Below are 11,941 nucleotides of genomic sequence, written 5' to 3'. Positions count from 1 at the left end.
ATTATGTTTGTGCTATTATTATTCGCCTAAAAATAGTTAATTCTTTGAGATTTAGGAATATAATCTCTTGAATTCTTTAGTTGAAACTGGTATAGGATGACTTTTGTGGGTGTTAAAAGCCCCCGTTTACTGAGTTTAACTACAAGTATCGTAGCCCCCAAGCATGGGTGGCATTCGACTTTGTGTTCTGTCCATTTGGTAGCCGTTATGCTGCCGAAATGGGCATAAAACATATTTAGCTTAGTCCCAATTTTTAGGAAATTTATTATTAGGGAATTTTATCCATTTAGAGCATGGATACCCCTCCATTCGTCGATGCCGAGGAGGACTTGGGAGTTCCTGTTGCTGATGAGGCAGTTTGCCCTGGAAAGAGGGTGACACGTTGTAGACACCTAAAAAGGTCTTACCAAAACCAAACCCGATGATGAACAACCTTTCACCGCCATTATTGGTCGGGTTGAGTATTTAGCCTTGGAGTGCTTAAATCCATATTTCCATTTCATAAACCAACCGAACTTCTAGCCCATTTCCGCAAAACATAACTTATTGTCCTCTTTTCGTGCCTTTAAACCCAAAATAATTCATTTCGTGTCCTTTAAGATCATTCATTTCGTGTCCTTTTTATAAAAACGTTTAATCTAGTTTATTTTGATCCATAATCTGGGTCCAATGATTAAATAATTTTATGGGGCTTGAAAATAGCTTTCCAACGATATATTATAACCCCAAATCCAAGTTATAACAAATAAGTTATGGCCAAAATATTAAATTGAGCCCAAACCGAACCTAAGTCCACCTTACCTACGACCCAATGATCATGTGGAGGGTCCAAATGATTTAATCCAATTCCTAAACCAATTAGGATTAATTAAAAACTTCTATAAGTTTCTAAAAGATCCTAATTATCCTTTTTAAAAAGATAAGATTAAAGAGTTTAAAATTTTTCTTTTTGAAAGTCCTAATTTTATTCGAATTGAAAGACGTTCAAAGATAGACAGATATTATTTTCTTGACTCATAGTTTTTATCCAAATATTTTATGGTTGGATATCCCTTGAAATTATCTTTCCAATGATATAACGGAAAAGATATGAATAAAATATCAAACTCTATCCAAAACTGACACCGTCTCACTATTTCGGCCATATCTTTTATTCTATAAAATATTTTAATCTGATTCTAATTTGGTTAGAAATTAGACTTCAAGATCTTTTCAACGATATCTTATTCATCTCATTCCGATTTCTGGATCAAAACATATGATAAAAACATAAACCGCAAAAACTGTTGTCTATTGCAAGAGTTTTATTCCGATTCGAACTCGATCTTTGCTTGATTCTTCGACCCTCTTTTTCCCCTATATATAGAGGTCATATCACCCCTTTTTCAATCATCAGCAAGTTTGATCACAAAATAATTCTTTTCTCCCTCTTTAGCCTAAATATTAGCCTCCCCATTCTTTTACTATTCCTTCCTTTAAGCACTCTAAGGAGTTCATACAATACCTGAACTTCTATACTTTAACCAAAGCGTGAAAGGTATAATTGACTGAGGGTTTGGACCAAATCAAATCTAATCTTTATTTCATTTAATTTCCATTTACTTTATATTTTTATTGAAGTTACTAACAGTTTATTCATGATGTAGCAATTTAAAGGAACGCGCGAAATCTGAGTAATTAATTAATTTAATTACTCTTATTTTATTCTAATATTGCTAGCATCATGATTAGGTTATTTTATATTTGATTTGACTAACGATATTATTGTTAAATTTCTTCCAATATTAATGTTTATTCTATTGTTATTATGATCACCATATTGCATGTTAAAGGGAATATGTAATTGAAAATCGCGCCTAATAAGATAATTTGGACAACCGGCTTAGGTTCCTTTTTAATCTTGTTGTTAATTGAAGTGATCACGATATTTTAGAATTATATGTTGCATTAATATTTAACCAATTTAGCTTAATAATAGTTTGGAGCAAATTGAATATTTTGTTTGTATGCCTTTGAGATCGCGTGAATCACTTTTCACTATAAGAATCGAGTAGAGGCCAATACGGGCGAATGTGACTCCATGACTCACTTCGTACCATCATCCCCGATCCTCCTTTCGTGGTTCCGAACCATATGGAGTTAGTAATCTCATGGATTATGAATGGGGTGTAACCTTCACGGGTCAATCGTTGTTGCATTCGTTGTCCCTTTATCGTGGTTGCCTTTTATGATCCGTGAACGGTTTACAAGTTCCTTAAAAACTTGTTGGCGGCTCCCTAATTTCCTTGTCCCTAATTGTATTATGTCAATTCCCACTTCCTATGAGTGCCAAGCACATTCACGACATGCTTAACGTAGGCGTACTTCGAACGACGCCTACACACGTCCTCGTGAGGAGGTTTGGGAGCGACGCGCCGTAGCTTATCGACGTCGTCAGGAGGATGTGGTCTGGGAGGCTCCTCCCAACTGGGACCCTCGGGTCCTTAAATGGGATCCAGACCATCATGTCTCGATTAGGAGTTGGCGTGGCATAATGAGTTTTTTCGCGTCTCCGTTTTTTTGTTTCTCTCTTCTTTTTTTTCTTAAAACAAGTCGTAACCGTATTATTTTCATATGTTTGTTAGAGTGATCCTAGCATTCGTTTGTACGGCTCGGGTGACTTGAGGGGCCGCTATGAGAGTTTACCCGATGTGGTAAAGGAGGTGGTGGAGCTTTCGGGGATCAACCCCTAGCTGGCGGCTCTTCGGAATTTATTGAGTCAGCCTGCGTCGTTAGCTTTCCTTCATGGGTTGCTGGAGTTTTGGTGGGATTCCACCAACACTTTCCATTTCCCATGGGAAGAGATGACAATTACTCCTTACGATTTGTCTTTCATTACGGGTTTTCCTTTTGGAGGTGAGTCTGTAGTTATGGAAGTCGTTAAGGGGTCTGACGAGAGACTGCGTGACCTTGTGGGGGACCGCCTTGCAGCAACCCTCCACTTGTATGTGCAGTAATGTCCATACTTGGTTCTTTCCGACGAGTTGTCGGCTAATGAGGTTGATCGGCAGTGTACACCTGAGCAGCTAGCTTGGATATACATTGCTCACGTTCTTTCCGTCACTATCTTGAGTGATCAGGGAGAGCGTTTCGCTATCGGATTACTCATTTGCCTCAGTGATTGGGGCAAGTGGGTAATCTGAGTTGGGCGGAGGTGTCGTATGCCCGTATGCTTACAACTATGGGCAAGGCGACCCGGGTGATGGATTTCACGACGGCTATTGAGGTGCCTCGGATATCTATTTCGTGGCATGGCCGTATCCTTGAGGTGCGTGTTTATTTTTAACTTTGTTGTCTTTTTAATCACCATTTTCTCCTTTTGATCTGATTTTCTTTCTTTTAAGCTTGGGGGTACTCGTACCTGCCTTTCTTAGCCCCCAGGAAGGGCGGCTCGCTTTCCTATCGGCCATTGTGTGGTCACGATTAAGAAGAAGCGAGCGACTTCAGCCGACGACTTTCGCCAGAGGATTCTTTCGGCGACTCGTGCGTCAGTGAGTATCTTAACAACACATGTATATATTTATTGTTATTTTTATTTTTTGATGATTTTTCATGTGGTTGTGTAGATCAATCTCTGTCCTTGGAGTTTGATCGTCGGAGTCCCTGAGGCTATCCGGTCTGGCATGGTTCGCTGCCATTTTCAGGCCCTTTATCAAGAACTTTTGGTGCTCCAAAGGACAGACGCATGGTTTTTAGGTGAGCGTGTTCTCTAGCAGGCTTCATCTGAGGAGCCTTTGGTTCCTTTGGACCCTTCGGTCCGGATGCTGCGTTCGGACCTGCTAGACCCTCCGGTCCAGATGCTGCGTTCGGACCTGCTATCGACCAAGGATCGAGCTCAGGCAATCCTTGGTTTTTTAAGCGAAGCAGCTGGTGCTACGGGATGCATCTTACATGACATTCGTTGCATTCAGGCTGATTCCTTTTCCAGCTTTTGTTCCGATTAGTATTTTCACTATCTCTTTTTATATCTATTCTTTTCTTTTGCTTTAAGAACTTTGACTTTTTTATTGTACTTTCAGCGAGTCGAGTTAGGTGGTTAGGTACCTCTTACGACGGAGATCACATATACCGACGCTTTTGGGTCGGCAATTCGTGAGATTCTCCTAGTAGCGGAGGATGAGGACATACCGTTCGTTCCCGAGACGGTTGAGTCAGTATGTTTATTTTGTATATGTGTTTATTATATTTTTTCATATACATTTTTTTGATAACCGTCCTTGTATTTTTTTTAACAGGTTTCGCGAGAAACCGTGAACAGCATGGTAAGGACTTTACGTGCTTTCCGAGCTGCTTATCGGAGAGCCCTCGAAGCTTTGTCATGTCATGATTATCGGATGGTCATAGTAAGTCTTTTCTTTCTCTTCTTGTATTTGTCAAAGTTATTACACATTTTGTGTATTAATCTTTGTCTTGGATTTTGCAAGATGTAGCAGCCTTCCGAGGGTCGCCGATCATCATGATTACCTTTATATATTAGTTTTTTTTGTGAAACAAATTTACATTTATTATATATTTTTTGTACATATGACACACATATCTTGTATATATATATATATATATATATATATATATATATATATATATATATATATATATATATATATATATATATATATATATATATATATATATATTTGTTTCCATGAGTTTATTTTTTTTTCTCTTTTATTATTATTATTATTTTGAAGAGAAATAAAAAGAAAAAGGTAAAAGGAAAGGAAAAAAGGAAGAGGAAAAGAAAAGGTGAGAAGGGAAAAGGAAATAAAGAAAACTAAAAATAAAATAAAAACAAAAATAATATATAAAAAATGAAGTTAGTAAGAAAATAAAAGACACAAGGAAAGAGGTAAAAGAAAGGAAACAAGCGTTAACAAAGTCAAGCATATGATTAGTCATAAGATTTCGTCAATATTTCGTTATTTTGTGGTTCAAAAATACTAAAATATGCCTAAAAACATGTCGCGACAGTCAGATCGCGCGCAACTGGATGGGTTACGTGCGACTGTCGCGCGCATGTAAATTAGATGCGTGCAGCTGGCGCGAGCAACTCATGAGATGCGCGCGCCACCTGCGGGCAGACTTTCCTTTGAGCGAAAATTGCCGAAATTTTGCCCCTTTTGGGTTAATTTAAACGTTGTTTCATGTAGGCTTTTGATCATCCCGCATTCATTCGTTAGTAGTATTATAAAGAAAAAGAATTAATTCCTCAACTTTATCTCTTTTTTTTTTTGGAACAATGGCAAAGACCTTTGAGCAATGTTTGAAACAATTGGCCACTTCCCTTTCAATTGAGGATAAATTAGCTTTCAAAATATACCACCTTGACCTTTTTTTTTTGGAAAATATGAGAAATTTTATTACCAAAAGGAAAAGTTACAACTTACAAGAGCTAAGTTATAACAAACACCAAACTCCACAAGACCTGAAAAAACAGGCCAACCAACCACCAAACAGTTCAGGCTCAATCTCCTGCCAACTTCTAGGAAGGGTTCAAGAGAAAGAGACAAGAACAACCCGAGCTCAAGCTTCCAGCCACCTTCTAGGAAGGGTTCTAGAAACTAAGCCCAGGATCACAAAACAAACACCGAGCAGGACAAACCTGCAAACAAGAAACACCACTCCTGCAGACTGTAAAAAAGAAAACCTCCACCTAGACTCAGCTGCAAAAGCAGCAGGACTAGACAACAGAAGGTAATACACCAGTTCATAGAAAATAGCCAAGCTATGCACCAGAACAAAGAGCTGACTAAAAAACCAGCATTAACAGCAAAACAGACCAGCAACTGCAACAGAGATTAGCAATAGCAGAACAACAGTCAGCAACAATAACAGAAACCAGCAACAACAGTAGATTTCAGCAACAACAACAGAAAACAACAACAAATTCAGGAACAGATTTAGAATCAGCTGACTTGCTGACCAGAACAGCAACAGCACAGCAGAACAGCAGTCAGCAACAACAACAAAATTCAGCAACAGCAGCAGATTTCAGCAACAGTAACAGACAACAACAACAGCAACAACAACAGAAACCAGCAGCAGCACAGAATTCAGCAACAACAACAAAAATCAACAACAGCCTTCAGAAATCAAAAATCAGAATTCAGAAATCAGCAACAGAGCAGGCAAAAACCAGAATTCAGCAACAAAAACCAGCAACAGCAGTAGAAAAACAGAACAGCAGAAGCAGCTCCCTGATAAACCAACTAAGCAATCAAGTATTTGCTTCCCGCTGGGATTCTACAGGCTGAATGAAAGATAATATCCCTAACTAGGACATCAACAGGCTTGTAACAACCAGTGAACAAAACTGCATTCCTTTGTATCCAAATACCATATACCGTTTCAGTGAAGGCTACATGGATCACTTTGTTTTTCAATCTGGAACTTCTGCAGATTTTCTTCAACCATTCAATCTCATCACCAAACTGCTGAACAGACTTGGAAACATGTAAGGTACTCAACACCTTGTTCCAAACCTGTCTAGAGTACTCACAATCAAAGAATAAGTGTTGAACACTTTCATTGCTATTTAAGCACAAGAAACACCTTGGATCACAAGAGATGTGCCATTGTAGCAACCTATCCTTAGTGACGAGCCTATCCCACAAAGCTATCCACAAGATAAATACACTTTTAGGAGTTGCTAAGTTATGACAAATGACCCTCTTCCAAGGAACCTTAGGAACTTGAGGCCTAATAGCAGCATAAAGCTTCTTGATTTTCATCTTGTTGCCCTGTATGAAACCATCCCATCCCCCTTGATCATTCACAATATCTCTACAATTCAGAATCTTCTTATAAAACCAAGAGCATTTAGCAGGGGTAGGAGTGGTCCAACAATCTTTATGCTTGAAGTAATAGATATGGACCCACTTAACCCAAAGATTATCAGCCTTGTGAGCAATATCCCAAAGTAACTTAGTGACAGCTGCTTTATTCCACTCAGGAAGAGAAAGCAAGTTCCAGCCACCACAGACTTTAGGAAGACAAACATAATTCCAAGCAACCAAAGATTTCTTAGCAGGGGCAGAGGATCCAGTCCAAAGAAAGCATCTGAATCTAGCCTCGATCTCTTTCAGAATTTTCTTTGGCAAGATAAAAATTTGAGCCCAATATGTCTGAATACCAAACAACACACTCTTCACCAACTGAAGCCTCCCAGCATAGGACAAGTGTTTAGCCATCCACCCTTGGATTCTAGCAGTCACCTTCTCCACCAAAGGCCTACATTGAGCAATAGTAAGCTTCTTGGAAGAGAGAGGGACCCCAAGATATCTAAAAGGAATAGAACCTTGAGAAACACGAAGAAGCTCTTTCAGCTCTTTCTGAACATCAACAAAAACTCCACCAAAATAGACTTCACTTTTATCAAGATTAGCAGAAAGCCCTGAAGCACCAGAGAATTTCAAGAAAGCTTGGAAGACAAGCTGAACAGAAACACTATCAGCTCTAGAAAACATCAATAGATCATCAGCAAACATCATGTGAGTTAGGTTTAACTTTTCACATCTAGGATGAAAGTTAAAATCAGGAGTTAACCTAAGCTCATCAAGGCATCTGGAAAGGTATTCCATACCAATAGCAAAAAGAAAGGGAGACATAGGGTCACCTTGTCTTAAACCTTTCTTAGCTTCAAAAGGAAGGGCAGGAAAACCATTAATAAGAATAGAATAAGAGACAGAAGTAAGACAAGTCCAGATCCAGCTAACAAATCTCTGAGGGAAACCAAGCTCCTGCATAACAGTAATCAAGAATCCCCACTCAACTGAATCATAGGCTTTCTTCAAATCCACCTTAACCATGCATCTAGGTGAGATAAATTTGTGATCATAGCCTTTGATCAACTCCAATGCAAGAAAGATATTGTCACCAATGTGCTTGCCTGGAATGAAACCTGCTTGGGCATCATCAATGACCTCACCAATGATAGCAGCAAGTCTAGCAGTTATGACCTTAGAAATGAGCTTATAAACCACAGTGCAACAAGCTATAGGCCTAAAATCCTTAACATGGGAAGCATTAAGGATTTTAGGAACAAGAGTGATAGTTTTGCAATTCCATTGCTTAGGCAAGGTCCCTTTAGTAAAGAAATCAATAACACTAGCATAAATATCATCTTTCACAATATGCCAAGCTCTCTTAAAGAAAAAGGAGTTAAAGCCATCAATACCAGGAGCTTTAGTGTTATCAATTCCCTTAAGAGCAGCATCAATTTCAGCATGAGAAACAAGCTGAATGAGATAACTCTGAGCAAAAGAGCTAAGCTGTTTACCCCTCCTCATAGTAACAAGGTCAACAGCAGGAAGCCAAGGAGCCTGAGTCCCTAAAAGATACTTATAGAAGGAGATAACTTCATGAGAAATAGCATCCGGATCCTTAAGCAAAACCTGGTTAGAGTCAGAGGTGGAGTCAATTCTGTTCCTTGCTTGTCTACTCTTCATCACTGAGAAAAAATAATGAGAATTGCCATCTCCAAGCTTAACCCAGTTGATCCTAGATTCTTGTTTGAAGATGCTTTCCTGAATATCATTCCAGTGTTTGACAACCTTAATAGCATCAAATTCTTTAGCATATAAATCCAAATCATCAGGATTCTGAGCCATTAAGTTCTGAATTCCAGCAAGCTCAACATTAGCTTGATCAATCTTCTCCTCAATGTTGCCAAACTGCTTGCTATTAAGAGACTTGATACTAGACTTCACAGAATTAAGCTTCTGCCAAACAGAACTACCAGAACACCAAGCCTGAGAAACATTATCAAGGAAATCAGGATGATCAGCAATACAGTTTAGAAACCTGAAAGGTCTACCTCTCCCAGCAGGAGCAGAACAAATATCCAACAGAACTGGACTGTGATCAGATAAAGAAGGGGGAAGATAGACAGTCTCAACATGCCCATGAGAGGCCAGACAAGCTTGGTTACCAAAGACTCTATCAATCCTAGAAAGAGTTCTAGGACCAGTGTGAGCCTTATTTGACCAAGAGTAGAAGGCTCCTTTGCTCTTGACCTCAGTGAGGTCCAAATCATCAACCAAACTCTGGAAATCTCTAGTCTTATAATCAGTAACATCAGTACCATGAAGACTATCTGAAGTATGAAGAATAGAGTTAAAGTCACCAGCACAGAGCCAAGGAGAATGCTGAATAGAGATGTTCCTAATCCCTTCCCACATAGGAAGCCTATCATGAATAGAATGAAGCCCATAGATAACAGTGAGATGAATTTGAGTAGAAAGATCCTTAGAGAGGACACAACAATGTATAAACTGCTCATGAATCTTCAAGACATTTACAGTTACTCTATCTGCATTCCAACCAAGCTAAATCCTCCCTTTAGGAGAATGATAATAATTGCACACCCAAAGCCAAGAAGAGCCAAACTTCTTTTGATAACTGAAAACATTTTTTGATTTAACTTTTGTTTCAAGAAGGCCAATAACATCAACTGATTGGGAATGAAGCAACCTCTTCACAGAGGTAACTTTGCCAGGGTCATTCAGGCCCCTGACATTCCAAATAGAGTAAACCATGACACCAAAGGGGGATTAACCTCACCCCCGCTTGGATTTATAGTGAAACCACCTGCACCATCCATTTCATTTGCAAATAAAGCAACAAAAGCATTAGAGGTAGAGGCAGGCTGATTAACTCTAGTTTGCTGCCTTTGTGTCTTCCTTCCAACTATTCTCCACCCCTCATCTGAGTTTTGAGAAGTATGAACCTGTGGAGTAATGACAGATTGCCCATGAACAGAAGCATCAAAATCAACAACAGGAGCAGGAGCTTGGCTAGGCTTAGGAACCCAGGCATGCTTTTGCTTATGAGCAACAGGAGCTGGCTGCTTATGAACCTGCTTAGGCTTAGCAGGAGCAGGTTTAGTAGAGCAATCATGAACAACCTTGTTGCACTTAGAGCAGAAAGGTGGAGCCCACTCATACACTACCTTGAGCTCCAGCAGTTCCTTTGAGGGACTCACAACCAGGACAGAGTTAGGCATAGGCTTTGTAACATCAATTTCAATTAGAACCCTAGCAAAAGACACTCTAAGCTGTCTAGTAGTACACTCATCAGCACAAATTGGCACTCCAAGCAAACTGCCAATACGGCTAAGAGTGTCAGATCCCCAACAATTAAGTGGGAGATTAGGAAACTTAACCCAGAGAGGAACAGTTCTCAAAATTTCAGCATTAAAATCAAATTTAGGACACCAAGGCTTAACTGTTGCTGGTTTTCCAAGGAACATATGAGGACCAGAACAAAGTATAGTATCTTTATCATCACTAGAACACAGATTAATGATAAAAGTACCCATCATCATGCCAATAAACATCTGGTGTCTGCATATCACTCCATTGTTAGGCAATAAAACGAAGAACAACAGGAATAGTAGGATAATAGCAAACCACATAGAAAACTAAAGCATTAGACCACTTTTATTACCTGCATCAAGCTCAGATTCTTGCAATTGAGCAACTTGCTTCCCATCCTGAACTTTCGGAGCAACATAGGACAGGGGAGCTCCTTTAGCAGCCAGTTTTCCAGAGAAGGGAACAGCTCGATCCTCACCATGTTTATGTGCGTTCTGCTCCGGGGAAGGTATAGAATGATGAGCAGGAACTGTCGACTCAGATCTTCCAGCAACCAATGGAACAGTAAACCCAGAAACCCTAGGTACTGTTCCATTAGAAATCCTCGAATCTGGCCTAGCAGTTGCCTCAGCAAATAGAGCAATGGTCTCAGCATCGCTTCTAGGAATAGCACCACATGCTGGATGCACCAATGCCGGCGCCGGAGTAACCAGTTCATCCACCTCCTGAATCGGACTAGGAACAAATGAAGTGCCTTAATTCCTCAAATTCTGCAAAATTGTGTCTAAAGATTCATGAACAGTTCATGAGTAACCAGTTCATCCACCTTGACCTTCTATTGAACTATATGCAATTAGTTATTAATTTTGACTTCCTTCACGCCGTTGATAATAATTGGGATTCGAATCACCATATTTTCCATTTCAAAGGGGATGAAATAGTTCCATTACCTGATGAGTTCGAGGCTCTACTAGGTTTCCCAGCAAATACTCTCCCCGTGACATATGCCCCTAACTTGTCAGATTACAAACCTATTTTACAAAGATTTTTTGGTTTGAATGACAATGATATGGCCAATATGGGTACTGAAGAAGGCGTGAATTTAGTTCAATTTATTGAACACTTTGTCGCCCCTTGTGACAACTTGACTAAACAACGTTTTAAGATTTGTGCTTTTTGTTTTTGTCTTGTTGTCAATTGTTTACTTAGGACAGGTAAGGAGTATGGAGATTATTCCATGGTGTCCATAGTGGTGCAAATAGAGGAGTGTCACTCACCGGCCCCATTAGCTCTAGCGGAAAACTGTTCTTTGCTTGAATTGCCTTAGAGGAGACCCTGACGAGAACGGTTTCATGGGAAGTCCACTCCTATTACACGCACATTTTTTTTTGTCGTGTTTTCAACGTAAGTAATGAAGTTGTGCTGGTAATGCCACCGCAATCTTCTGAGATGCGAGCGGGTGATGCAAGTTGTGCTGGTAATGCCACCTGCTTATATAACGCAAAAAATTTTTTTTTTTTAAGATTTGGCTCATGGAGCGTTTGCAAATCGTTGATCAGCCACAAAATCTTGGCGCTAACGGAGTGAGAACATTCCCCGGACGTCGAATCCTCTACAAGCATAAGAATGAAGAAGAATTGACATCATTTTTCTGTCATGGGGTTCCTAACATATGCTTTGTGATTCCTTAGTGGAACATAAGTAGTATGATTGAGAATAGTTTCAATTGTCCCTACATTAGGCTTTTAGGCCTTTCTAGCACTACTTACATCTTTCCGTGCAAGGGTAATGAGACAATATGGGATGAAACA

General features: G+C 39.5%; 1 protein-coding gene across 1 annotated transcript; it reads right to left on the bottom strand.

The window, feature by feature from the left end:
• Window positions 1-6,245: 6,245 nt before the first annotated feature.
• On the bottom strand, window positions 6,246-10,354 carry LOC145625033 (uncharacterized). Its single transcript, XM_081678115.1, has 8 exons — window positions 9,705-10,354; window positions 9,402-9,546; window positions 8,613-9,308; window positions 8,315-8,561; window positions 7,888-8,119; window positions 7,722-7,775; window positions 7,334-7,491; window positions 6,246-6,652 (listed from the first exon to the last, which is right to left on the bottom strand). Exons 1-8 carry the CDS (start codon window positions 10,352-10,354, stop codon window positions 6,246-6,248), a joined length of 2,589 nt encoding a protein of 862 aa, XP_081534241.1.
• Window positions 10,355-11,941: the final 1,587 nt, after the last annotated feature.

Source organism: Chenopodium album, chromosome 3, assembly GCF_948465745.1.
Source record: "Chenopodium album chromosome 3, dcCheAlbu1.1, whole genome shotgun sequence".
NCBI classification, from domain to species: Eukaryota; Viridiplantae; Streptophyta; class Magnoliopsida; order Caryophyllales; family Amaranthaceae; genus Chenopodium; species Chenopodium album.
This window is presented reverse-complemented; position numbering and strand designations above follow the sequence as displayed.